Consider the following 27873-nt stretch of genomic DNA (forward strand, 5'->3'; position numbering starts at 1 on the left):
CTAGTGATATTTAACCTTGCAGTTTAGCCAGGGAAAAGCATTCTGTAAAAAATAAAGGGAGAGAGTGAATGGCATTTTGCACCCTATAGCAACTAATGTAAAATAGCAGCATTACAGTCTACCAGTGACTCTCTTTTGCTTATCTCTGCAACCTGAGCCACTAAAATAACTGAGAATAGTAGTAGGTTGTTATTCCCCATGTAGATATGTTAGCGGACTTTTTCAAATAGTACTCTGAAGGCATTTATTTAACAAAATAGAGGAGGTGTCTAATGCATGGCTGAATTGTTCCACTGCTATTGTTCCATAGTACCTAAACTCTGCTCCTTTTATACAGGCAAACTCAGATGTAAGCAGAGAGCAAATACGGCCTGTATGAGTTGTTCTAGTGTTTTATTTCCTGTGGTTTTATTTTAGAGGGAGAGGAGGTACTTTAGGTACCTTATATCGTGCCAGCACATGACTGAACATTCAGGCATCGTAATGTTATCAAAATGTAGATATTTCCTTGCACGTTATGATAACGTTAGACATTTTGCATGCATAAAAAGCCAAAGAGGATGACAGACTTGCACACCCTGTTGCATGGATTGGATACAAATGATTATGAAATGGGGGTATATTGCATTTAACTTTTATGTTGGATTCACGTTCTTCACACAGTGGGTGGGAACGTAGAATATATAGGAATATCCAGGAGCGAAGATTAACCTTCTGACAGAAGCAGGATTTAATACTCATGGCCTGGATGGGTATACTCTTCAATGGATAAAGAACTGACTGGAGGGCCCCACCCAAAGAGTTGTGGTGAACGGAGCCAAATCCAGTTGGTGGCCGGTCACGAGTGGTGTTCCCCAGGGCTCAGTATTCGGGCCAGTTCGGTTTAATCTCTGTCAGCGATCTGGATGAAGGGATTGAGTGCACCCTCAGTAAGTTTGCAGATGACACCAAGTTGGGTGGGAGTGTTGATCTGCTGGAGGGTAGGAAGGCTATACAGAGGGAACTGAACTGGCTGGATTGTTGGGCTGAGGCCAATTGTATGAGGTTCAACAAGGCCAAGTGCCGGGTCCTGCACTTGAGTCACAACAACCCCAGGCAGCACTACAGGCTTGGGGAAGAGTGGCTGGAAAGCTGCCTGGCGGAAAAGGATCTGGAGGTGTTGGTCGACAGGTGGCTGAACGTCAGGCAGCAGTGTGCCCAGGTGGCCAAAAAGGCCAACAGCATCCTGGCTTGGATCAGAAATAGTGTGGCCAGCAGGACTAGGGAAGTGATTGTGCCACTGTACTCAGCACTGGTGCGCCCCCACTTTGAATCCTGTGTTCAGTTTCGGGCCCCTCATCATAAGAAGGACATTGAGGTACTAGAGAGAGTGCAGAGGAGGCGACAAAGCTGGTGAGGGGCCTGGAGCACAAGTCTGATTGAGGAGTGATTGAGGGAACTGGGGTTGTTAACCTGGAGAAAAGGAGGCTGAGGGGAGACCTTATCACTGTCTACAACTACCTGAAAGGAGGTTGTAGCGTGGAGCATGTTGGTCTCTTCTCCCAAGTAGCAAGTGATAGGACAAGAGGAAATGGCCTCAAGTTGTGCCAGGGGAGGTCTAGATTGGATATTATGAAAAATTTATTCACAGAAGGGGTTGTCAGGCATTGGAACAGGCTGCCCAGGGAAGTGGTGGAGTCACCATCCCTAGAGGTGTTTAAAAGGCATTTAGACAAGGTTCTTAGGAACATGGTTTAGAGCTAGAGTCAGGTTAGGTTATGGTTGGACTCAATGATCCTGAGGGTCTCTTCCAACTGAAATGATTCTATCTTTCTAATGTTACAGAATTGTCATCTTGACTGGGGCAGTGTCATTCAGATGAGTGGCCTGGCTACTGTAGGCATCCATGTGCTGGCACCGGTGGCCTTTTATGCTTCCTAAATGTTCTCTATCTCCCAAATCTCTTGTAGTTCTGTTACTCACCCTAATGTACCTCACTTCCTTCTGTCTTCCTGAAATTCTCTTTTTTTTTTTTTTTGCTATCTTTACTCTTAACATAAAATGCCAAATGCCTTTCAGAGCTGTGTCTCGTCCATTGGTCTGTTTGTTGTATGGGCGTTTTCTAGAACTTCAGAATTTTTTGCCTAAGTTATCTAGAGACACGTCTTCACATCTTCTGTTTGATCATTCGCAAATATCTTAGATCCACACACTTCAAACCAGAATTTGCAGTCTTTGCATCTCTTTTTGCATCTCTGAGTTTAACTTCTGTCATATTGTCACGTCCATTCCCTCTTTGTTGGGTTTTTCATTTCATTAGAAACTTCTCAGTAAGCAAGTCCAATTACTTTTTTCTTTTTTTTTCTTCTTTGTTTCTTGTCTTCTGTTCTTCATCCAGCTTTCCTCTGTATCTTTTGTCCTTCAGATGTTGTTAGCTTTCATACTCTGCTTGTCATTTGTCTCTCCCCTTTCTTGCTTTTTGCTGGTCTGCCTCAGTAGACTCCTCAGTATCTCCTCTCCAACTTGGAAGAAAGGAAAGTGTAGTATAACTTTTTCTTTAAGTCTAAACAGTGGGAAGTAGTATATTAAACACAGTAAGTGGCCTGGCAGAAAGTAGTCTTTACCAAAAATTTATCTATTAAATGGAAGCTCCAGCTGAGAGAAGACTGTGAAAAGTAGGAGCAATAGCAAGACAACTATAGGAAGAATCTCCAAGATGAAGGTAAAGCAAAACCAAATTCTGATCCTTGATCATCAGGAGTTCTTAATTAACAAAGGGACCCAATCTGTAATAAAGAGAGTCCAGATAAATACAGTAGAACCAAAACAAAAAAATCTGTGCTGTGTGTAGAATCATACATGGTTAATGAGATTTTTGGCCTTTGTATTACCTAACACATGTATGAATCTCGAAGCTAGAGGGAAAGGCAGTAATGGATATTTAAAACACTTTTAATTTTCTTTTTTTAACTTAATGCTAAAATTTGGGAGTTTCTTTGTATGAAGACAAGTTTCTTCATCTGAAAGTTCTAGAGCTAGAAAGATTTGGCCCAACTTCTACTTAAGTTTCTTTCTGTACTGTTTACTATTAGCAAAGGAACTGATGGAATAAAGCTGACAGCAGGAAACCTGAGACAATGGGCATTTATGAAAACTTAGCCTACACTAAGTTGTCAATAACGTTCAGCTACGGAAATAGAGTATCAGTGATTTTGGGGAAGGAATAATTGTTTTCAAAGTAAGCTGTTTATAACATGACACAAAGCCTAATTTCAGGGGGTTTTCATTTTGGGGTGGTTTGTTTGTTTGTTTGGTGGTGTGTGCTTTTTTTTGTTTTGGTTTGGGTTTTTTGGGGGTTTTTTGTTTTGGTTTGTTTTGGTTTTTTGTTCTGAAAGTCAGTGTAGGGACTAAGACCTTGCCCTTAGCAGGATTAGCTGCTTCTGATTCATTATTTTCATTGAATGTGAGACTTCTGGAAGAAGATACCTCCAAAGAAACTCTTGGTGGCATGTTTAACCTTTAAAATAGAGGAAAAATAGAGTTTTGAGGAACAAATTACTGGTCCATGATCTACATATAATCAGCCTCAATTAAACTTAATACAGCACTGCTTGGGTCCAGATTTTAGGAAGAAAAAGTAGTGTGGAGAAAACTTTAAATACAGGCATCATTGCTTTCTTCAAATACAATTATTTTCTTGAAGACCTTTACATAGATGGGAAATATTTTAAAAATAACTTCAATAGATTTCAAAATTAGTAAGTAGATAGGAAAAAAAATCATGATTTGAATAATTTTCTTCATGGAACAGGTGTTTTTGGATAGCTGTTTTCTTTATAAGTGACAACTCTTCATTTTAAATATGACAAATAGCAGTTGTTGTGGTTTCTATATTTAGCATTGATATGATGATATTGTTCCAAATTAGGATTTCGAATGTAATATTGTAGTATGCAAGAAGTGATAATTAATCTTTTTAACTATTAAAGACAGTAATGGATATTTGCTATCAAGTTTTACTCCAGTGTTGGTCTGTGTTTCCATTGGCTTGGAGTACATTGCATACTTACAAGTTCAGGTAAAACCGTCACTGTGGGATATCTGTTGTTCCTTTGCATAATGTTTTGGTCTTATTATCAAGAAATGGCAACTTTTTTTTTTATTTAAGGCCTTTTGAATTTAGGAAAACAGGATTATTATATAAGTATTATTATTTTTTTTCATTGCTTTTAATTTGAATTTTGTTTAACAACACACTGTTTCCATTTTGTGAGTTTTCCTATGCATGTGCAAAATGTTTCTCCTCAGGCCCCCTTGTATTTCCTGGTCCTATTTTTATGAACCATCGAGAACAGGCTCTAGCCAGAATCAGACCCCATCCAGCACAGCTAAAGCATAAACGGGACAAGCACAAAGGTATTTAGTCTTCCTTATTGGCCGGGGTGGAAATAAGCCCATCCTCACCGTCACTTCTTCTGTGCACTGAATCTGTCTTTCCAAAGAACTGCACAAAATGGGTTCTACCGTTCTTCTTGTTAGTATCTTGTTACCTGAGGAGAAAGAAAATGCAATTAAATGTTGACCTTTTTTAAGAGTGTAAATGTTTGGTAGTCTGTATCAAGTTTGTTTTTCTTTTCTTTCCTTTTTTTTTTTTTAATGAAATATGCATTGTCTTTCTATGTGTCTTTTCTCATTTCTAATGCTGTCTCATTCCTAAGGTTCTTTAATTTTACTGTAGGAAACTTTAACACCTTCCAGTGATTCAGACTACTACATTGCATTTGCGTTGGTTTTTTTGAACCTCTTTGTTGTGTATCTGGGGTCATCTCTTTAACATATCAATTCCAGACTTCTTAATTCTAGCATATAATTTTTCATAGGTGTGTTATCTTTTAACAGTCATTTTTTTAGAAATGAAATATGTAAAATAATGTAAACAACATGCGCATTTTTTACTAGTTTTAAATGAGGAGAGTACAAATCAAAGCACAGGTTTCATGCTGCAATATTCTTGAGTGAAATGTTCTTTTGCAGAATCTAAGTAAGGAGGTATCTTTATTTCAGATGTTTTTGTGTGTCTGGAAGGCTACTTGACTATACCTTGAATTTCTAAATGTGTAACTTGTTCAGATAAGTGTTCTGTTTTGGTTTCAGGAAGAGGTAGTGTATTGCTAAAAATTTCAGCCGAATGTATTTAAGTTGACCTGTATCAAATCTGATCACCGTTTGTATATATCTGTATATAGATATATCTGTACAAATGTATTTATATATGAAAGATAAATAAGTAAAGTGTGGATTAGAGACATGGTCGAAATAAGTAGAAAGCTTCTGCTCCTCCTGGTGAGGGCCCAGAACACTTCAGCTATTTTTTAAAGAATTGCTAAATATGAATTGTTAGAATGGCATTTCAGGTGAATTAATGGAAGTTAGTGATAGAATTTGGCATGTATGCCAGCAAATTGTATGATAGTTTCAAGCCTTTTAGGATATGATTTTGGTGTATATGGGTGATAGACCCTACCTAGTTATGAACATATTGGATCAGGAAATCACCTTAAGTTTATTTTATGGAAGTGGAAGCAGAATCTGGTCCTTGGTATTTGCATAACATATATTCCATGTATTTGGAAAACATATTATCTGAGCTTTAAGTCATGATGGATTAAATAGAGTAACCTGTCATGATCTCCCTGGGAGAGATGGGATACTGGAAGACAAAACATACAGAACGTAAATGCTGTCATTTGAGTGACAGTTTGCTGATGACCAGTATTCTTGGGCTGGATACTTCTGCTAGTTGTACTGCTCGCAAGCCCTTGACCTCATAGGCATGTGTGTAAAGGAGTATGTTCATTCTACCTACATCTGTACTTTTAGGGCATGTTTTAGTAGTTGGAGCTCACTTCAGCTCAAGTATCTCCTTACAAGAGGTATATTCATTAGTGTCAGTTTGAGGTCTACATTGGTTTTTGGAGTTGTAAGGACTATGCAAACATTTGTATTGTGCTGAAAGATGTTGTCAGATATGCTCTGTAGAACCAAGCATTTATTTTTCCTTGAGGAGGCCTATATGCAAAGAAACATTCAGTTTCTTTTAGTTCTTTGTACCTGATGCAAAACAGATAAGGAAGATTGTGATGTCTTTATAAGTAAACTTTGAGAGCCTTCTCTGCCTCAGAAGATTGCTTCTCAACAGATGATTATAAATTCCAGTAGAAATGGCCCATAACTTCTAGAAGAGCTTCCAAGGGAAAAAGAAATACCAGTGAATTGTTATAAAAGTAATAGGGAAGGTGGGAATTATGAAGAAGATAAGTATATCTCATCTTCAAAGGCATGCCTCTTTTACTACACGTAGAATGTAAAAACAATAATTAGTGTGAGGCAAGGATGTTGACTTCAGTAAAAGGACATTATAACACTGAAATAATCATGTTCTTTTGTTTTACTTTTGAATGTAATGCTTTCCAAACCAGCATTCTTACTTCAGAGGTTTCTGAACTCTTCACACCAACCAGTCCTTGAGGATTTTTGGGCAAGGAGAACTTATTTCAACTGGTAGTACTGATGAAGCCAGTACCAAACTTGCTGGTACCTTTTCCTGTTTCTCTGCTTGTAGCTGCAGAACTTCTCTTGATATTTAAACTTAAATGTGAAACAGCTTCTTCAGGACTGACAGTTACGGCCTAATTTAAAAAGTATATTTGATATGCACTTGTATGTATTATCAAATCTACATGTTTTTCACTTGTGGAATTCTTCTGTTGAATTTTCCAGTTGAAAGCACCTTTAACTTTATCAAAATACCCATTTTCTGGAAAGCTTGTCATTTGCTCATTTCACCTTTTTACGGTCTGCGTATCACAATCCTAGTTATTACAAAAAATACATGCTAGGCATAGTCATAATCTTTCTGATCTACGTCTGTGTCTCCATCACAAGTATAGACAGAAAGGAGTAGGTACCGCCTTCTTGGTTTTCATGGAATGTTTTGACACTAAGAAGAAATATGAGCTGCTGCTTCATCCACAGTCTTTAATGAGGCAGTGAATTCCCAGTCTGAGTCTCCAGTCCCCATGGACTACATCACTGGAGATCTGAGTAAAAAAGATGAACAGAAGTCTGTAGAATTTTCTCAGTTGTAGAGATGAACGGAGTAGCAATTAGAAACCGAGGAAGCTCCTTGAGTCAATTAAGGTTCTGCAAGCAAGTGCCACCTTTCTCCTGTATTTAGGAGCAGTGGAAATCAAAACATGTTCTAAACAGTATGAAACCAAATACCCTCAGACAAAAGGCAGTATGAAGCTGAACCTGCTTGGATGGGACAAGCTATATGTCAATCATTTTGCAAATGCTAATACCAAATTATCAAATGTTCAGGAAAATTTACTTGTAATTTACTTGTTAACTGTAAAATACACGGTCTGCAGGGTAGTTTAAAGCACTCATTGGAGAAAGCCGACTGTGAAAACCTATATCTAAGACTTAATAGAAGTAAATTATTAGCTATCTTTATATGTTACGTATTGACATTTCTGTAGTCTGACAGTCTTGTTTTCATGTGTTAAGTGTTCCTAAAGAAGTTCAAAACACAACTGAAGACAGGTTGCCTAAGACTTTTGCACTTTAAGAAGATAAAAGTTACACCAAAAATGTTTCAGAGCTGCCTTTTCTTTACTAGGTTTTTACACACTGCCATTAATAAGGAGACACTTTAGACAGGGACTTGCTTGGAATTTGAGACTTGAAGAATGCCAGAGTATGTCAAACCTCACAGGCACATATAATCACCAGCTCTTGTCATGTGTTATCATGACAACAAATGTTAATTTGTTAATAACAGTTATTAATAACAAAGTTTACTTACTCTTTAACATACTTTTTCTGCTATTATGAGTCTGTCTCTCTAGTCAGACATCCTTATCATCTTTCATACCAGTCCATCTTTTCCCAACCATTCAGTAATTGTTACTGAAGAGTTATATTATATTAGATGAAGTTACCTGAATTTTGAAGAGGTTAGGGATAACTCTTCATGTCGTATACTGCAAATGGAGACTTATGCCTATGATCCATTGGAAATCATAAAGCAGGACCACCAGTGGCTGACAAACTGCTGAAGAAATTCCCTCTACTGAATCAGTGGATGAAGTATAGCATTGCTATGAGCTTTGATTCATTCTCTAGAGTTCAGAAATTTTTGCTGTTTCCTTCTGTCTCAAAGAAACTCACCACTGAAATGACTTACTCTAGAAGTTACACTTGTTAAATTATTTGAAAAGTTATTCTTGTCATTTTCTAAGGTCATTTGATATCTGTGGAGAACAAGATAGCTCATAAATGTGTACTTTTTTGTCCACCTGTAAATTTAAACTGAATAACCAATTCAAGAAGACAACATCAAAAATAGCTTCCCTAGTTTCTGTCCTCTGTTGGAAAGAGGCTAGAGGTGGATCTCCACTCCTCCAAAACATACATTTCTATTTGTCGGGCTATCCAGGTCACAGAAAATACCTAAGAATTCACACTCTCGATCAAGTACACTTCATTTGGTTTCTGTATAGCATAGAAAAATAAGTACATGGATGTGATGGATGTACTTTGCCATTGCTCAGTATTAAAATTTTACTTACATCCAAGTCACATAATGGAATAAAGTATTTGGGCAGTAAATTCATGTTTGCTTTTACTTTTTGGCTGAACTAAACAGGTAAGCCAATACTGGTACAAAAATTCAGGACACAGTTATTACTGAGTTTTTAATTTCAGTGTAAATTTATTATCATATTATCATAAGTGTTAAGCACTTGTGGTTCTGCATATCAGATTTCACCTATGAGCTCAAGTAAGCTCTGTAGCAACCTTTCAAGCATCCAATGGACTTGTTTTTCTTCTGCCCTCATAAGATTTTCAAAACCAGAGGTAGGTTTCTTTTCCCCCTGCGCTGTAGCTATAATATTGGTTACAGGTATTTCAGCTGAAGCCTGTAATGGACAGACAAGAAGCTACAGTCACAGGCTGATCTGTTCAAGTAATGTTGTATATAAAGCCTATAGATGATACTAAGGTATTCAGAACACCCTGTGGGAGTTGAACATCACAGATACTGACCAGTAACTTGAGTGATATGCTTTATTTGGGTAAGCACTGCTGAACTGAACAAATATATGTTGGCAAATGTTGTAGTATAAAGAGACAGTTATTCTAAGAATTTTTTGTGTACGGTCATATTGCATTGAAGCTTTTAATCTGTGGGAAGAAGAAATGCACTTAACATCTTTACAAGTGCTTTTTCCCTCCTCCAGAAATGGTCAGTGAGAAAAGAAATATCATCACCCTTACTGCAGCTGAGGAACACCAATAAAATGCTTTTTCTTCGGGTCTGGACCAAGGGTCCAAGATGCCATTCTGTACCAATGTGTTGGGGTGGGGTTTTTTTGCCAACATAACTCTCCTTTATTGCTTATAAATTGCTTGACTTATTGCAAGTCTTCCCTTGCTGCTGAAATAATGAGGTTTTCTTTGTTCCTGGAAAGCAGGGTTTTTTTGGTAGTAGTGATATCAGCTAAGATAACTTCTTAGCATGTTTCACAGAGGGAAAAATTGTCTTCAGAAGTTAAAAATTTTCTAAGGAAAGTGGAGTGATGCAGGGGGTGAGGGGAGTTGGTTGGTTGTATTTCTGGTTATCTCGCTTTCCTTCCCCAACTGTGTAAGATAACCAAGATGAAAACCCATCACTGTGAAGTCGTTCATGCAGCCCATCCTTCAGTGTTGACAGCAGAAAGAACTCAAAGCTTTTCCTTGGTCCTTTTCTTATCAGAGAGATGAAAGAGTCAAAGTTTCTGTTCAGTGGTAGCCCAGTTGGATAGCACTGGAAGGACTAATTGCTCTGCTTACAAGGTTCCATTCATTCGACCAGAAGAGTCTCTGGTTCAGTAGTCTTTCTATACTTCTCTTTTAGGAACAGTTGATTTGATACTACTTCTAATGAAATGAATATGTGCACAATTGTTTGAAGAAAAGCAATTGTGTGTCTCCACAGTTAAAATTATTCCTTGAGACACATGTAAATAAGCTTTCTGCATCCACCTTTCACTTACAGATCTAAAAAAAAAAAAAAAAAAAAAAAAAAATTGACTTAGTCAAAGTACTGAAAGGGGATGACCCAATTTATTTGCAGCCTTATCTCTAAGTGTAAGATCTTGTAGAACTTGGTTCTCCTGGCCAGTGCTGCTAGAAAAATATTATATGTATTGGCCATGTGATAGAATACTCAGATGAACAATATAGAACAGAAGTTTTGCTCTAAAAGTAGATGGTGATACTTCATTTAATTTTGTATATTTTAGTCAAAAGACATCTTTTTCCTTAAACAAGACTAGCTGAATCTTAGTTTTTTTAGTTACAAAGGTTTTGTACTTACTGCACATAAATTATTTTAGGGTGCTTATCAAGTTCTGAAGATCCAGCCGATTGAAAACACGAGACAGTTACTAACCACTCAAAGGAGGCAGACAGGAATTCCATTTTCAGTTTGCAAACTTCATACTTTATGTATGGAAGTCAGTTGCCTCCATTCTTGCATTCTCAAATGCCTTGAGAATTTAGCTTTGGAATTTGAAAATGCCAACTCTGTAAAACTTCTTTGTTTAAAATGAATTTATTTCTCGGATAAGGAATTGTAAAATTTGTTTCCTGTGAATGTTCTTCTCTCTACATCTTGCACAATAGTATTTAGTGTTTCCTTGAGGGTAATATGGTTTTATGTTTTCATTTGCAACTTTGGAAAAAATGAGCAAGTATCTAGAATCATCTTACATTTAAAGGCAGGAGCACATATCTGTCATTTGAGAAAACAGCAGTCCTAAACTATATATTAGTAGTTGTTGAAACACTTCAGAGCAGTATGTTTTCCTTACAATGAGGCAGGAAATGCACATACACCTGTTCAGGTGTCTGCAGATCACTTGATACGCCACTGTTACAGGACCAGAATACAACTTCTGCTAAATTCTGTTAATATGGCAGTTCACAAGGTGACATGGTTGCTATGCGTTGAGTTTGTTTGATCATAGGAAGTGCGTGTAGCCATGACACATACTTATGGACAACTGCGTTCCTGGCTGGTGACTGTCCAAGTGCATTTACACAGTGGGAGAGCTTCCCTCTTTCACTACATCCATCAGTGACTGAGAGAGGAGGGGGGGACAGGGGCCGCAGGTAGACTTCCAGAACAATTAGCGTTTTTTCTGCTCCTGTCTGAAAAGCTTGTGTGAAAGAGGGAAGTTGTAAGTAGGCTGCTTGCTGAATAAATAATTCTGGTGACACTATTAGCCCTTAGAACCATCTCTTGATTGCCTTGGCATGTAGACTTTAATGCAAAAGTAGCCATAAAAAGTTCAAAGATGCTGTATTTGAGAAATAGCGAAATTGTTACGTAAAATACTAGAAGCCTTTTAAGGCTGAATTACATGACTAGGAGGAAAAATTCTATATTTTCAAGGGGTTTTTGTTGTTAATAATTTGTCTTTTCATATTTGCTTTTGTTCATACATAAGAAGCTGCAGACAGATCACAGAATCACAGAGTCTTAGGGATTGGAAGGGACCTCAAAAGATCATCTAGTCCAACCCCCCTGCCGGAGCAGGAACACCCAGATGAGGTTACACAGGAAGGCGTCCAGGCGGGTTTTGAATGTCTCCAGAGAAGGAGACTCCAAAACCTCCCTCGGCAGCCTGTTCCAGTGTTCCATCACCCTCACTGAGAAGAAGTTTCTTCTCATATTTAAGTGGAACCTCTTGTGTTCCAGCTTGAACCCATTGCCCCTTGTCCTATAATTGGTTGTCACCGAGAAGAGCCTGGCTCCATCCTCGTGACACTCACCCTTTATATATTTGTAAACGTTAATGAGGTCACCCCTCAGTCTCCTCTTTTCCAAGATAAAGAGCCCCAGCTCCCTCAGCCTTTCCTCATAAGGGTGATGCTCCACTCCCTTAATCATCTTTGTGGCCCTGCGCTGGACTCTCTCCAGCAGTTCCCTGTCCTTCTTGAACTGAGGGGCCCAGAACTGGACACAATATTCCAGATGAGGTCTCACCAGGGCAGAGTAGAGGGGAAGGAGAACCTCTCTCGACCTACTAACCACCCTCATTCTAATACACCCCAGGATGCCATTGGCCTTCTTGGCCGCAAGGGCACAGTGCTGGCTCATGGTCATCCTGCTGTCCACCAGGACTCCCAGGTCCCTTTCCCCTACACCGCTCCCTAATAGGTCATTCCTCAACTTATACTGGAACCTGAGGTTGTTCCTACCCAGATGCAAGACTCTACACTTTCCCTTGTTATATTTCATTAATTTTTTCCCTGCCCAACTCTCCAGCCTGTCCAGATCTCGCTGGATGGCAGCACAGCCTTCTGGCATGTCTGCCGCTCCTCCCAGTTCGGGGAAACATTTCTTCTAATCTGCATACAGTCTGGTAGTACACAATGGACGCTGTTGGAAGAACCTCAAAAATCTCATGGCAATTGAGAGCCTGACAATTCCTTTACAATGTCTCCATTTCACACATATCCAACTTATAGTCTTAGTATAACTCTTTTTGATGAAGGGTACCCATATTTTCAAATAAGTACCTATGCTATTAAACCTAATTCTTCAAAAGCATTACTTAATACCTATACACACTGTTCCTTTACAGATGTAAACTACATGGAGATTAATATAATTTCTGTACTCATTCATCACTAGAAAATAGCTTTATTTCCAGACCAGTAAGATTTGTTAAAATAGTTTGTGATAGAAGTGCTGAAATTACTGTATCAGCAGTTTCCATGCAATAAAAAGGAAAGAAAGTTTGAGCAACATATATAAAAACAGAATTATATTTGAAGTCTAGAAGACTTGTAAGTCTGTAAGAGCTATGCTGCACACAATGAATAATGAAGTCTCAGAGTTCAGACCTCCACTAATGATGATTCAGGAAAACGTGTAGAAGTAATAAATGTAGACCTAAATTAATAACACCTTGGATGCTTTGGGCAGCAATTGTTTCCCCGTATCAATTTTTGTTAACAAAGCAGTAATTTTCACAGATGGAGTGCGGAATCGCCTGTATGCAGTTACTTTTCACTTCATGTGTTTTCTTTCATTTCTCTATGCTAGAGATAGTGTGACTGAAGTCATAGATTAAATTTTTCATTGTGAAAATGAACTTCCTGTAGATCTTTCTTTGCCAGCTTTGTACACAGATGGAGGGGTGTTAATGGTGATGAGCACAACTGTTTTTCTGTCACGTTGGTTTCCTGCTAGTATTATGAAACCACTTGCCTTTGTGACCCTGTGACCATATAGTTTAATTATAGTCTAATTGTTAGATGACTTAAACATTCTGATTTCTTGAGAAGATTGTATCTTTAAGGATGTTCATAAATAATACACTTTATTTGTCACTTCAGTGATTTTTATCTGATGCAAGGGCAATGTGAACTTAGGAACTAAAAAGGCACTTCAGACTAGAAGAAATCGCAGAAACAATGTCTAAAAATGCATCTTAAATGGGCAGGAAATGCACTAGTAGCGAGTATGTCAGCATTGTTAAAAATCAGCTGCATAAGCAATTGGTAGTTATGTAAAACAATGACTATGTGGCCAAGTTGGAATAAAAAAAAAAATCCATAACAAGTAGTAAATGGGGAAAAGAAATTAGACCAGGCTATTCCTGTTCAGTCTAATTACAGTGCTTTCTGTCTACTTCATAATGCTATGTTATTGAAGAATGAAAGTGATGGTTATGAAGCAAAACTTCTGAAGTACTTTGAATTTCTTTTTTTGCTGGGCATTTTTGTCTACTCTTCAGAAGTTTTCTGCTTTAGAGGATGTGATATTTTCCAGTGTGTGACTTTGTAGTAGGCTTTTTAGATATAGAGTTTCTGTCGTCTTTCATATCTACTTTGATGCCCCATTTTGAGCTGTCTCTCTTACTGTTCTGTGAGTTCCTTCTCCTACCTTACAAATGGTGGGGTGGGGAGTTATTTACTATTCTTGTTCTATTCATTCTTCTAATATAACTCTTTAGAAGACATGGGATATAATTTTAAGGTTTGTTTATAGATGGAAGTGGAGAAAGAGGTGAGAAGGATGCCAGCAAAATCACAACCTATCCACCCGGGGCTGTCCGCTTTGACTGCGAACTGCGAGCTGTACAAGTCAGCTGCGGATTTCACCATTCAGGTAAAAACAAATAAATAAGTGTGAATTATAGTGTAGCTTTTTTTTTAATGTTGTCATATGTGTTTTCACTGCTTTCTATTTAATTTTCCATAAAGATGTATATGGGAGCATTAAAGGTTGAAAAGGTTATATTATGTGGTAGCCTACTATGTTGGCCGTCAACAATGAAAAGGACTATAAATATTGTATATTGAATTACGTCAGAGCTTTTAAGCAATTTTTGTCACCATTTGGCAACATGTGCATGGCACAGCTCTAGCCCTGTATGGGGATGCCAGCTGAGATAGGTTGTGGAATCTGGTATAGGTCTTTTAGTGTTTGAGTAGGGACTGTTGATTGTGCTGCTCAGAAAGGCTAAGCAGCACTGGTGCTGTACCGTGTTCACATGTGTGCATGTCAGAAAAATGTTCTTTTTTGTTTGTTTTTCAGTGGTTTTGATGGAGAATGGTGATGTTTACACATTTGGATATGGGCAGCATGGGCAACTTGGACACGGTGATGTTAATTCCAGGTAAGCTGGTAATCAAAGGATGTGATTCTTGATTACTATACTGCTGGATAAAAAGTGACTAAGTTTTTTGCTTTTCTATAGCTAGCAAGTGGAAAAACTCAGATATTGTCCAAATTAAGTTGATACGCTCTCATTCTGCACTTATTCCATATAAACTCCCTGCATAGATGCACTTTTAACAGTAACTGTACTCATACTCTATAGGTATTTTGTTTAATATGTGAAGGCTTCTGTGCAAAGTTATTAGTGTAGCTTTAATTGAGTATAAAATGTTTGTCTCTTCACTTCTCTTTGCCTATGTGAGAGAATGACATTGACATCTCATTAGGATTTCATTTTTTCTACGAAATACTACATATGCAATAACTCAGATATTATATTATTAACTTAGATTAACCTGCTGTTACGTTACTGGCAGCAGTTCAGTTATGATAAAATCTCTTTTGTTTATTGTTGATCTCCAGAATTAAATCACTAAGCTTGGGTCTCAGCTGTATTTTGCGTACATGTACTTTAGATGTCAGCATGAGAGTGACCTGTTTGTTTTCTTTCTGGTCAAATATAATAAAGAAGTCAACAGAGTCCAGAGAGATATTTGACTAGCCAGCTGCTATTTATCTCCTTTAGGTATGCTCAATAGCTCTGTAAACTATTTTCTTGATCTCCGTTGACTACAATGAAAACATAGACAACTGAATATAGATGTCTTTAATGTGAAGCTCAGTCTCACCCTTGGTATCTCATTTGTTCACTCAAGTAGACAATTAGTGTCCTGCCATAAAAGCAAATGTAATAATGTTGTTCTTTGGGCATGCGCATATATTATTTACATGTAAGACGTGGAATTTTGAGTAGCAGGAATCAGTGAGGCTTTGAGTGTGTATCCTTATGTAAAAGGCATATAGAGTGGAACATCCATGATGTGTCTTTAGTTCTGCCATTTGTCTTGTAGCAGTAAGATCAAAATTACTGAACATCTGTCCTTTGGAGACTTCCAAATCATTTCTTTCATCAAGTTTCTGAAGAAATCTTCATCATCTTAACACTTTTGTTGGATTCACTAAACAAAAGGGGCACAGTGAAAGAAGAAAGAAAGTTTACTGGAAATGTTACTTTTCATTGACTGCTGTGCCTAATGGTAGTCTCTAAACTGTTTGCATTGGACTGGTGAATGCAATCTGTGTTTCTGCCTATGACAGAGCTGTATCAGACAAGTACTTCATTTTTCAGTCCTGGAAATTCTTGGTTGCTTGTTCTAAGCTACAACTGCATCAGCTGGCAATTCAAGTCACTAGCAGAATAAGACTAGTTTCTGTCTTAAAGACTGAAGAGATACAAACAGCAGTGACATTTGTACTGGTAACTTACTGTCTCCTGTTTCCAACTTTTACGAAATCCCTTGGCTTTACTGAAGGCATCGGCGCTATCTGCTGTATCTGTCAGAATTTCAGGCAGTAAACCCCACATCTGTTGCTTATGTAGGCAGAAACTGGATGGAAACCGTATATGGTTCCAAGTGAAATCCTAGAAGAGAACACGGAACATCCTGTGCCAAAGGATAGTGCTTGACCAGGCCTACAAGATGAGGAGGTACAAGCAACTTGGCACTGACCTTGAAATTGTTCTATAGCAGACCCTAGACAGTGTCTGAAAAAAAAAAAAAAGCCTTGAAGAAATTTGGAGTATGTCCTGTGCATGAGAACTGGCTGTAGTACTATGTTGCTGTTTAGCACCGTCATTCACATGGTAATTTCCTCATTGATGTACTTCTTTTTCCAGCTTTAAGTAGAGATCTCTCCTCTGTCCTCACAGTAAGGGACTCAGAGAAGGAAACAGGGAATCCTTATGCAGAGTTTCCACCTCATTTGGGATGCAGTGGTGCTCAGATGGCCAGCTCCAGCCAGGTCAGTGGTATGTCAGTCATGCAGTGTGTCACATTGCCTGTATCGACCTCAGGAAGACCATCATCTTCTGAATCCAGGAACTAATAATCTACTGTGTTTCCAGGAGAGAGGGAGAGGAGGAAAAAAAAAAAGGAAGCACAATTTAGGCAGCATAGCTAGTATAACTAAATATGGGGGCCCCTGAAAGCAAGAACTGTCAGGGACAATGCAGCAATTCTCGTTTTCATCTGAGGGAGCTGTCTTCATTGCCAGATGAAGCAATGATGGAAGTTCCTGGGCAGCAACTGATGACTTATCCTTTCAGAGACTTCTGTCTTACAGTGTAAAGATTTAGTAGTGAGACTGTATTTTTTTAAAGTTTTGAAAATGCTTACCTATTTTGAATTCCACATGCTTGTTTAGACTTGTCTTTCTCCTTAATTAAGGGGATTCTGGACTCCTCTGTGAGAATATGGTTAGCACCACAAATTCTGCCTCTCCACTTCAGTAGGAATGAGGCAGGTTACATGCCCTAGAAGAGCTTCAGGATTATCTTTTATACACACAAGCAAACAAAACAGCAGATGAACAGGACAATGTGCTTCTCAATAAACCATGAATAGAACTGAAATCTTGTGGAGGAACAAGGAATATGCACAAGGTGGTGGTATTTTTTTCTCCAGCAAAGACTTCAGCCATTCACAGATGGACCATGTAAAAATGCAAGTGATCTGGTTCCTCAGAGGCTATTTTTTCCATATCAGTATGCTGGAGCCATTAAACTAGTCTGCATAGACCTTCTGTTGTAAAATCCAAAGTGATGGATGTTGATGAGCTATTCACCACATGAAGGATTTGTCACTCTCTGCTTGTTTTCTTCTCAAATTAGATGCTGGTGGCTAGAAACTCAATGGAAGCAAGAAATGCCTTGCAGTATCTAGTCTTGATGAAAAATAGTATGTGTTGTATTTGGGTAAGCAAAGGCCTGTTTGCTGATGCTTCTCTTCATAAGCTGGGACTTAAAACTCCAGAGTCTTTCTGTTATTACTCAAAATTTGCCTGCATTTCTTGTACGAACTGTTGGTGTCAGCACTACATTAGCAAGCACTTGATCTGGTGGTCAAGCTCCAGAAATGGGACAACTGAAGTAAGACAATCCTCATGAAGTCTTGTTTCTGAAGGTTCAAGGATAATGTGGAAGAAAATGAACAGACCTACTGCGGACAGTCAACTGTGTTCTATTTGAAGACAAAGTGTAGAAACTGTGTCCTGCTAATATCTCTAGGAAATAAAAAAGTGTGTTCCATCATCTCTGTTTGATAGGACCATGTTTCTAGGTGCGTTGTATGATTATCTTCAGCGTTGGAGTGTAGGTCATATTTATATCTTTTCACCAACCTTCCAATTACTCAAAAATGTAAAATACTTGGTTGTTGGGTTTTTTGTCTTTTTGCGGGGGATTGAGGGACACACACTTTTTTGTTTGGGGTTTTTCGTTGTTGTTGGTTTTTGTTTGGGGGTTTTTTTGTTCACCAACTCTGTCTGCAGTTGACAGGAGTTACTACTTGTTTCCTTTTACGCACTGCGTGGTACCAGCACGTAGTGAACCTGAGTTTACAGCACCAGGGTTAGCTGCCCCAAGTGACATTCTTGTACTGGCCCTGGTGGGCAGCTCTTGCCTGGATCAGTACCATGGACAGCGATCGTCCCATCAGTTAACGCAGGACGAGTTTTCCAGGAGTGCATGTGCTCCCGGAAGCGCTGACCCCTCAGGATGGATGAGGGTTTGCGTGTGGGCTGCCAAAATGCGCTTGGACCTTCTGCAAGATCCTGAGTTAGCTGCTGTATGTGTATCTGCTGCTTTCCATTCAGCAATCTTATATTTTCCCAAAGGTTACTCTCTGTATAGTTGTGGGTTGGTCTTTTGTGGTTGATCTGTCTTAAGTACCTGTGTCGTATCCAAAAGCCAAAGAATCTGTGAGTGTTTGACACCAATGTGACATTCAGCTCCGTCACAGAAGAATACTTCTTGCTTTCTCCCATTCAAATGGAAAAACCCTGCTTGTCAAAACTCTGTCCAAAAAGTCTCTCAGACTCTTAAGTGTCTATGCTGAGCTTTCCTGTGTTGAGTTCCAGAGGGACAGGGAAGTACGCTGTAGTATCACAGGTTTTAAATTCTGTATACATCTATCAAACTGGCTTATTGTATTTTTCCAAATAACTCATCATTTTATGAAGTGAAAACTATTTTTCTGTAATTTTACTTAATTTGGTGATGTACTTAGGTTTTTCACTGTTCACTTCTTTAGTTGATACACTGTAGTTGGCCATTCCAAAAGCTGAGTGACCTTAACAAAAGAGCTATGTAAGAGTAGAACATACATCTTTCTACATTAGTTGCTTGTCTGGTTTTGCTCTGCTGCTGCCAAGGGAATATCATATGCAGCATTCAGATAACATTGTTAGATAGATTTTATTGGCAAAACAGATAAATAGCTTTGGTGTTAATAGCTTGACTTTTATGTATCAAATAGATGAAACATTAACTTTTTTCTTCTTTAAAGCATGAAGTTGATAATTCCATGCCTGCAGCTACCATAGTTTTGAGGTAGAGGAAAAAAAAAATTAATCAAAATATTTCCCTTTAACGGGAATGCTTTTGGATTAGTTCTTAATTATGTTTTGTTCCTGCTTCAGTGCCTTTTCAGGCTTCCTTAAAGTTAATGGAAGGCAAATGTAACATTTCTTCTGTTTTTAAAATGTTTCACCATTGGTGCTGCTGAACTTTGATCTCTGTGTCTTTGTGTCATCTTACTGTTGCCCAAACCCATGTGCCTATAAGCCAACAAAGGCTTCTAAAGTTATGAATGTCATGTTGTGCATCCCCTACCAAATTTTATGCTGCCCTTCAGTCTCTCCATCTCCACTAGCATCACCCACTGGAAGCTGCATTCACGACAAAGGAATAATTTCTTTCTGTATAACTGTGTTCCCTCTCCTTCATGTCATCAACTTAGCTTCATTTTGCCTTCCTCTGTTCCACACTTCCATATGTTCACATCTTCCCATCTACCCTTTCCTCTTCCCTGCTGAACACACAACGCACCTCCTTCCTCTTACTTTCTTGAGTTCTGTTTTACCTGCGTTTCAGCCAAAACCAGAACAGGCGGATAAGCCATCTTTATACACATCAGCTGCTAAACAATTGCTAGGTAACCGTGGACTAAAAATTTTTGTTCCAGTGTAAGACAACTTGTTCTTATTTTAGATTAACCTGCTCTTTAAAGTGTGTGCTTAAAAGTAAGTTTAAATAGTGCTACTGTTCTCTGGGGTCAGAGTTCCCAAATATAAGTGTTATTTGGGAATAACTTGTTCTTCAAATTCACAATCTTTCTAAGTCCACAATAAATTTGAAGTCTTGGTAGACATTCATTATGGGATTCAAAGTCTGGTACAGTTCTTGTAGGCTCCTGTTCACTTTTTTGAGATTGAGATAAAAATTAATTTTTAGTATCTTATACTTTGATCTTCTTTCTTGTTTCTATTCTAAGTCATCACTTCAGGTTTTCTTTCTTTGCTTCTTGATCATTCTATTGTTTTTTGCTTTGTGTGTGGGGGGAGTTTTTTTTCTTTATTTTTACTGTAATGAGAAATCTGTTTTCTTATACCTGTCCATATTTGGGAGAGAAACAGATTAGAATTTTTCAGATCTTTCTGGGAAACAGTTTGGAGAGGTTTGTTCTTTCCTGAGTTTGAGTTTGGTGGAAAGCAGTTTTAAATATCTTATTCTCCATTAGAAAGTTGATGGAGGTGGGTAGACCTTCTCTTTATTTTATAATTCCCTAGACAGTGGTTTCAGGAGGGCCATATCAATATTGCTTTCCATAATTGTACTAGAGTACCAACCACATAAGACTTTGCTTCATAATGAAAAAAAATTATTAATTGGTGCTTAACTAGTGTCCTCAGTACAGAATTTTTTTACTGCTATGGTTCATTGCAATATATTTTATATAAATACATATACATGCAGACGTATAAGTGTAACTACAGTAACTTTAGTGTAATCCTACAGTTATGTACTATGCTAATTTCTGAGTTAAATGGAAGAGAGGGTACTTGATCTGGTTCTCTGTAACAAAGAAGGCATAAACTTAAATATTCAGTACAGTCAAACCTTTCTTCATTTAATATGTAAGATGTTGCTTGACTCTAGTTCCTTATAGTATGTGAACATAGCGAATGTATTTCACAGTGATTGAAAGCCTTATAATACTAATGTATGTGTTAAATGTTGCACAAGCATGTATTGATACAAAATTAATTTATTTTGATATAGGGGATGTCCAACTTTGGTGCAAGCATTACCAGGTCCTAGTACACAAGTTACTGCTGGGAGCAACCATACAGCTATTCTCTTAATGGATGGCCAGGTTTTCACATTTGGAAGTTTCTCAGTAAGGAAATAATATTTACTTATGGAAATAAGCTAGTAGTTAGTGTATTGTTCAAAGACCTTTTCAAAACGGTTGCTTTTATAGAACTACTCAAGACTTCTGCATGTCTTTTTGTGTCTGTTATGTTTAAAAATGTGGCTTCTAATATTATTGTGGTTAGAACAGCATGGTGCCAGAAACTTTTGGTGTTTTTTACATTTTAGTGAAGATGGTGATTTAAAACTGGGTTATTTTATAAGGTGCACGAGTTCTTTCAGACTCTTATTGCAAGTTCCATTGCATATAAATATCTATTGCATATTCTATTATTTGTCTATTTGCATGTGTTAGAAAAAAAAGGGTATTTGCTGTGCGGGTATGCTTCTTCTCCCTTACCATTTAAAAAAAAAAATTACCTTGACTTCACCAGGCTGCAATGAATTTCCTTTCTCTGAGTGAGGTAGATGGAGTCTGAACAGGTTTATTGCAGCAGTTCTTACTACATACTTAGGTACGGCATAAGAAGTGTTGGTCTATCAGTAACTAGCTGTAGATAAGAAATAAGGCCCTGGATCTCCAGGTGTGGATGTTAATGAGCATGCTCTTTTTAGCTCAAGTTTGATATGCTAATCGATTTCTAGGTATTTTTGAGACATACGTGGACTGTAAGTCTTACAGTCCACGTAAGTTTGGAATTGAATGGAATTTAGACTGAATCTGCATGGGTTTTGGGTTGGTTTTTTTGGTGGTTGTTTTTTGTTTGGTTGGTTCTTTCTGGGGTTTTGTTTGTTTGGTTTTGGGTTTTTTTGGTTGTTTTTTTTTCCTGTCCTATTAATTGGTTCTTTGTTTAGCACTAAAGTTATTCAGCTATTGAGTATTGAAGGAGAATAAATACTTTTCTGTTTGATTCAGAAGATGGAACGGAGTGTTATCCATCATGGAGAGTTTGAGTTGCCTTTAAAAAAAGTTACCTCAAATACCTAACCGAATAGAGAGGAGCCTATCTGTCCATAACTTGTTCCTTGTATTTAAATGTGTAATACTTCACTAACCATTGCTTTTTGAAAGTAATTTTGTGATAAACTATCTCTTCCAGTTTACTAACTTTGTATGTTGAAACTATTGAAGTAACTTGTTCATCTTTGAGATTTGTTGTTACTGTTACTTACTAATTCTTGCATTCTCCCTGTAGAAAGGTCAGCTTGGTAGACCGATTCTGGATATGCCCTACTGGAATGCAAAGCCAGCACCTATGCCTAATATAGGCTCTAAATACGGACGCAAAGCAACGTGGATTGGAGCGAGTGGAGACCAGACTTTTCTCCGGATCGACGAAGCTCTCATTAATTCTCATGTGCTTGCTACATCAGAGATATTTGCCAGCAGGCATATAATAGGCAAGAACTCTTCTTGAATATTTTAAATGCTTATAGAAATATTAGAGAAAAAATACCTTTGGTCATGTGAACAATAGAGGAGCAACAAGTCAAAACTGTGAATGGAGGCTTTCTAGTTATACTGCACATAGTGATCCTAGCTCCTTTTGAAATTAATTCTATTAAATAAGAATGTAAAAGTCCAAACTTTTGCACTTAAATCTTACTATGGTTTATTTTTTGCTCTAGCAGTATATCTGTTCTTCCCTACTACATTACATTGATGCTTCATGCATAGAAAATGCCATGTAATGAGCGGAGTCTTCATGTTTTTCTGCTCTGTTTGCTCCCTAATCTAGGTTTGGTACCAGCTTCAATATCAGAACCTCCTCCTTTTAAATGTCTTCTGATAAACAAAGTAGATGGCAGTTGCAAAACATTCAATGATTCTGAACAGGAAGATCTTCAAGGTTCTGGTGTGTGTCTGGATCCTGTCTATGATGTTATTTGGAGGCAAGTGTGGATTATAGCTATTGAAGTCATAGTGTAGAAATCCTTTAAAAAATATTTTTGGAAGCTGGAGATTTTATTATGCTCATTTCCCTAGTAAGTGAATCAGTTTTTTGTCTTCCATGTATCTTTTTTCACAGTTTTGCAACAATTTCTTCAAGTAAGCCCAAAACAAGCACCTTCTTTTGACTGAATTTTTAAAATTTCTTTTCTTTTTTTTTGCATCATTCTCATTCCAGTTTCATGATGCTTAGGTGGCCCAAAACTATTCCACTTATTCAATCTTTCTATTCTTCTCTTACTTTCATTCATCTCCTTAGCACTTAACTGAATATTTTCATTTTCTTGCCATACCCAGCCTCCACAACCTTGTGTCTTAGATCTTTATCCTTCTCTCAGGCATTAGTGGTTAAGACTCTAATAGGAGAAGGAGGAGTGGAGTAATTGTATTCTTTTCACTTCCGACATTTTGAGACGTCAAAATAAAGATACTTATTTCAATGGCATAGACATTCAAATTATGGTTGTATTTGTTTCACTGTCTGGGAGGTGGTTGCTTTCAGTGGTATCTTTGAGCAGGCATAGATCATAAGCCCTTGTTCCAAAACAGAATCATAACATCCAGTGCTTTTACAGTAATTTAAAAGCTGTCGTGTGACTGCAAGTGATGGATGATGTTTAAACTGTTTGAAGATTTAGAAAAACAGAAATAATCACAGAATAAATCAGGGAGCCAGCTAGTCTGCATTCATCTGGAAAAGACAGTATCATGTAGGATCATATCTTTAAAAGATCATTGTATCCCTAGGCTACTTGCATCCTATTTTCAATGTTTTCATCCCAAACTGAGATTCAAGAACTTAATAGCCACTTAACATTGAAGCATGCATATTTGCTAGGCATGTTCCCTTATGACATTTGTAGTCCTGCATAATGCACACCCCTAGCATTGTTTGGATCTCATTAGCTAAGTGCCAGTTCTTAATTAAATTATACTGGGATTTGAAACAAGGAAGAGTAGCACCCACATCCCTTAAAGGTCTCGGTCATATTATCCATGTGCTTAAAACATGCTGAACAACTCAGTTTATGAAAAACGTAGTTATCGATGACTTTGGTAAAGCGGCAAGTTTCAGGGGAGAAAAGGTGATGCCTCTCAATTTGATGTAGTACACTAAAATGATTATTCAGCTTGAGGAAGTTCAAATTCACATGGTAAAGATATTATTGTGGGTAAGCATGTGTTGAGGCATTTTATTGTCTTGCAGAATTTCAGGGACTGTAGAACTAAAGGGAGAGCTTAAATGCTTAACTGAAGAATGGATTATTGGAGTCTCTGCAGATTTATCTGTGTTCTATCCCATTCTTGTTTAATAGAAAATATTAAATGTCTAAAGAGACACATGAACGAATATGCCTATTAGTAGTGAAATATTTGATATATTAGTTGTTATCCCTAGGCATTTTTATTCATGCCAATTTAAAAGAAGGGAGCAGTTTCTCTTTACAGAGAGACAGGATTCTTGCTTACATAGATTTTTAAAGATTTTTTTCACAGCTTTGTGACTTTTTCAGTTAGTAGTGAAATTCAAGCAGTTAAATAATTTCATATGTATATACGTGTATGTATAAGCTTGCACATTGCTCATTAAAGTTCTGAATACATATGGTGTCTTATAATATTTTTAGTTAAAACTATTTCTTTCTGTTAGTTAGACCATCTTAGACCTATTTGGATTTTTAGAAGAGTGTACTAAGTGAAAATTCCTTTTGTAACTGTTTCTTCCTTTTACATAGTGATATCAAAGACTTTATTAATTTTATTTTTCTCCATGATAATCTGTAGTATAGAAAGTCTTTGTATTCTCTTGTTTGTTTTGCCCTTTTCTATAATCCCTTAAAAAGTCATAAGATGATGTTATCCATTAAAAAAAGCCCAAACAAAATATGTTGGATTTCTCAAGATCTTTTTACTCTTATTTGAAGGTGAGTAACCCTTTCACTTTCGCTTGGCATCTTTATCGTTTTTGAGCACATCTGCCATTATATCTAGTACTTTGCTAGTTATTTCATGCTTCTTAATAGATTATGCCATTTTAATACTTATTAATTTTGAAAAGTGTCTTAACATCATCTGAAATTTGTAAATCCATAATATGACTTTGACTTGAAGTACAATGCAATGCCTTTTTTTGTCTATTTGCTAATGTGTTAAGCTAATAAAGTGTATACGTATTTGGTGTAATGATTTTCAGTTTGAAGAGTTTGTACTAGCAGATCTACATTTTACATTCAATAGCTTATAAAATTTAATTATAACTTAGGTTTTTCTATTTTTTTTAGTCGGGGAAAGGGTTTTTGTTTTACTCTGTTTTGTTTTGCTCTAGGTTTCGACCAAATGCTAGGGAACTGTGGAGTTACAATGCAGTAGTTGCCGATTCCAGACTTCCCTCAGCTCCCGACATGCAATCCCGGTGTAGTATTTTGAGTCCAGAACTTGCTCTACCAACAGGTTCCAAAGCTCTAACCACCAGATCTCATGCAGCTTTGCACATTCTAGGTATACATTTAAGCTGAGTCAGAAACTTGGATGTAATAGAGGCATTACTTAATGTATAAATGAGTTGTAATCTAACAGCTTTCTGACTTTTGTGAGTGAAAATTTCACTTTGTAATCTTTCACCATAGCTCTTAACACCTACAATCTGGCTGATATGCATTGTTTTAATCAAAATAGTTATCTTCTGTTATCTTAATGATGCTAGAGGATTTTAGAGTTCTGATGGAACCTGCTACTAGAGGTCAGCAGAATAAATTAAGAAACCTTCCTAGATGATCTTTTTGGACATTCTACAGGATAAAGGCAGTACTATTAAATTAACCTGCAGTCTCCAAAAGACGGAAAAAAAAGTACTCTTAAATAATCTATTTTTGTTTTAAAGTAAATGAAATATCTAAAATTAGAATTTAGTCTTTGCAGTTTTGTATCATGGGGCACTAGGAGTAATTTCCTTTTGTAGTCTAAAAAAACCTACCAAAAATAATTGTATTCTGTTAGTGTATAAACTGACCATATGCAACATACTCAGTGCTTCAAAGCACAGCTTTGTGGTTTATTTTTTAGCTCACTTACTGATCGTGATGAGTGATCAGTTCCTCCTTCTGCTCCATTGTGTGTTAGAGAAGTGTGAAACTTTAACTTGAATGGTACTTTTTTGTGTCTGAGTCAGAGTAAGGCACATTAGGTACCCATGTATGTGAAACAAAATTAATTCTCTGACGATTCTCAAATCTGCCCATAATTCTGATACTTCAACTCCTTTTTGGTAATATGGGAAATGTATAAAAGAAAAAAAAATGAATGTGTTGCTGGCAATTTCTTTAACATTAGAAAAGTTGCAAAGCAGATTTAATCACATTTCTTGGTTATTCTGGAAAATGAATAAATTAAATGAAATTGATCTTCAGTTACCACATTGAAGTTCTACAGCAGTGACTCTTGATCTAGTCAAAAAGCTATAACGATATTCAGTAGCATATGTATGGTTTAGGGACAAAGCAGTTAGGTTGCTTTGGTCTTTTAACTAATATTAATTTCCATTTCACTGATTATAATCAACAGTAAGAAATTTTGATTTCTTCTTGGTTTGCTTTCTTTTAGGTTGTCTTGATACTTTGGCTGCTATGCAGGACTTAAAAATGGGTGTAGCAAATACGGAGGAAGAGACTCAAGCAGTAATGAAAGTTTATTCTAAAGAAGACTACAGTGTTGTGAACAGATTTGAAAGTATGTGCACAGTAAAATTTTATAGCACAAGCTGATCAGGCTTCTAGAATAAAATACTAAAATAGATTAAATATATTTTTGTTGTGTGGTTTTTTTTCTGCAGGTCATGGAGGAGGCTGGGGTTATTCAGCCCACTCAGTAGAAGCCATCCGTTTCTGTGCAGATACGGATATTTTGTTAGGTGGTCTTGGTCTTTTTGGAGGTAGAGGTGAATACACTGCTAAAATAAAGGTAAGTTTGTGTGTTTTATTTTAAACAATATTATGTTTTAAAATCAGAACTTTAGAAATACTACCTAAAACTGTAATTTTATTTTTGATGAATGAGTGGCTTACAGTATATTAAAAGCATTAGTAATAGAACTAGAGAAGGCTTCTCAGTGAGGAGTAATGAACCTTATGCAGGTAAGGTAGGCGAAGTAGAGAGCTGAGGATTACTATTCGTAGTTGTCAAGAATTAGCCCATTCTCACCTTCACTAAATGCCATCATACAGATGTCTTGAGCAGATATGGCAGTGGTTCTGTGATCTATTTACACAAGGCTCAGAGGTCCACCTGCAGAAAACTGGTGTTACGAACTTCAGGTTAGAATCATGTCATATGTCAGAAAACACGAGGGACTGCTTCTCAACAACAGAAAAACAGCGTTTACCAGTAGCTGGAATTCCTTCAGTACCAGCTGAGCCATTGCTTCCTGCTGTCCCTGCCATGTCTTTCTCAGATTTCTCTCTGGATAACTTCTCAGCTGGGATTCTTCAACAGAGTGTGACTGTCACCAAACATATTTAAGTCTGCTTTGTCCCAAGTAAAAGGATGATGAGGGCTGGAGCATGTGTGCTGATTTTAAAATAAATAAATAAAGCTGGCTTTGGATAAAAAAGCTCACATAGACAATGTGATGACAGAGCGCTGGTTTCTCACAATTAGCTTCTGTTCCTGCATTTAATAGAATTTTCAGAAACTCCCCAAAAATGTTGTAAAGGAAGGATCTAATATTTGTCTGAGATCTGTATTGTATGTGTATGTTCAGAATATGTTACTTGTTGTTTAGTGGGTTATTGATTTTCTGTTTTCAGGTGAATAGGTATTGAAGTTTGTTTTAGGGAAATGGATGGTATGTGCTTAGTAGTAACATTTGCATAAGACAACAGGAGATCC

The 27873-nt window shown here is 37.3% G+C and overlaps 1 protein-coding gene across 16 annotated transcripts in view; it reads left to right on the forward strand.

Annotated features, from left to right (window-relative positions):
• Positions 1 to 27873, forward strand: part of MYCBP2 (MYC binding protein 2) — a 196207-nt gene that overhangs the window by 65641 nt on the left and 102693 nt on the right. For 14 of the 16 annotated variants that reach the window (XM_065653542.1, XM_065653560.1, XM_065653596.1 and 11 more), the window contains exons 18-26: positions 4288 to 4395; positions 14093 to 14212; positions 14642 to 14723; positions 20946 to 21063; positions 22235 to 22439; positions 22778 to 22931; positions 25316 to 25488; positions 26590 to 26715; positions 26819 to 26946. In XM_065653542.1, the coding sequence (XP_065509614.1) occupies positions 4288 to 4395; positions 14093 to 14212; positions 14642 to 14723; positions 20946 to 21063; positions 22235 to 22439; positions 22778 to 22931; positions 25316 to 25488; positions 26590 to 26715; positions 26819 to 26946 (1214 nt within the window). Of the gene's footprint in view, positions 1 to 4287; positions 4396 to 14092; positions 14213 to 14641; positions 14724 to 16516; positions 16628 to 20945; positions 21064 to 22234; positions 22440 to 22777; positions 22932 to 25315; positions 25489 to 26589; positions 26716 to 26818; positions 26947 to 27873 lie in introns of those variants that run through there. The other 2 variants (XM_065653605.1, XM_065653660.1) reach the window with 2 other exon arrangements.

The sequence above is a fragment of the Caloenas nicobarica genome, chromosome 1 (assembly GCF_036013445.1).
Source record: "Caloenas nicobarica isolate bCalNic1 chromosome 1, bCalNic1.hap1, whole genome shotgun sequence".
Taxonomy (NCBI): domain Eukaryota; kingdom Metazoa; phylum Chordata; class Aves; order Columbiformes; family Columbidae; genus Caloenas; species Caloenas nicobarica.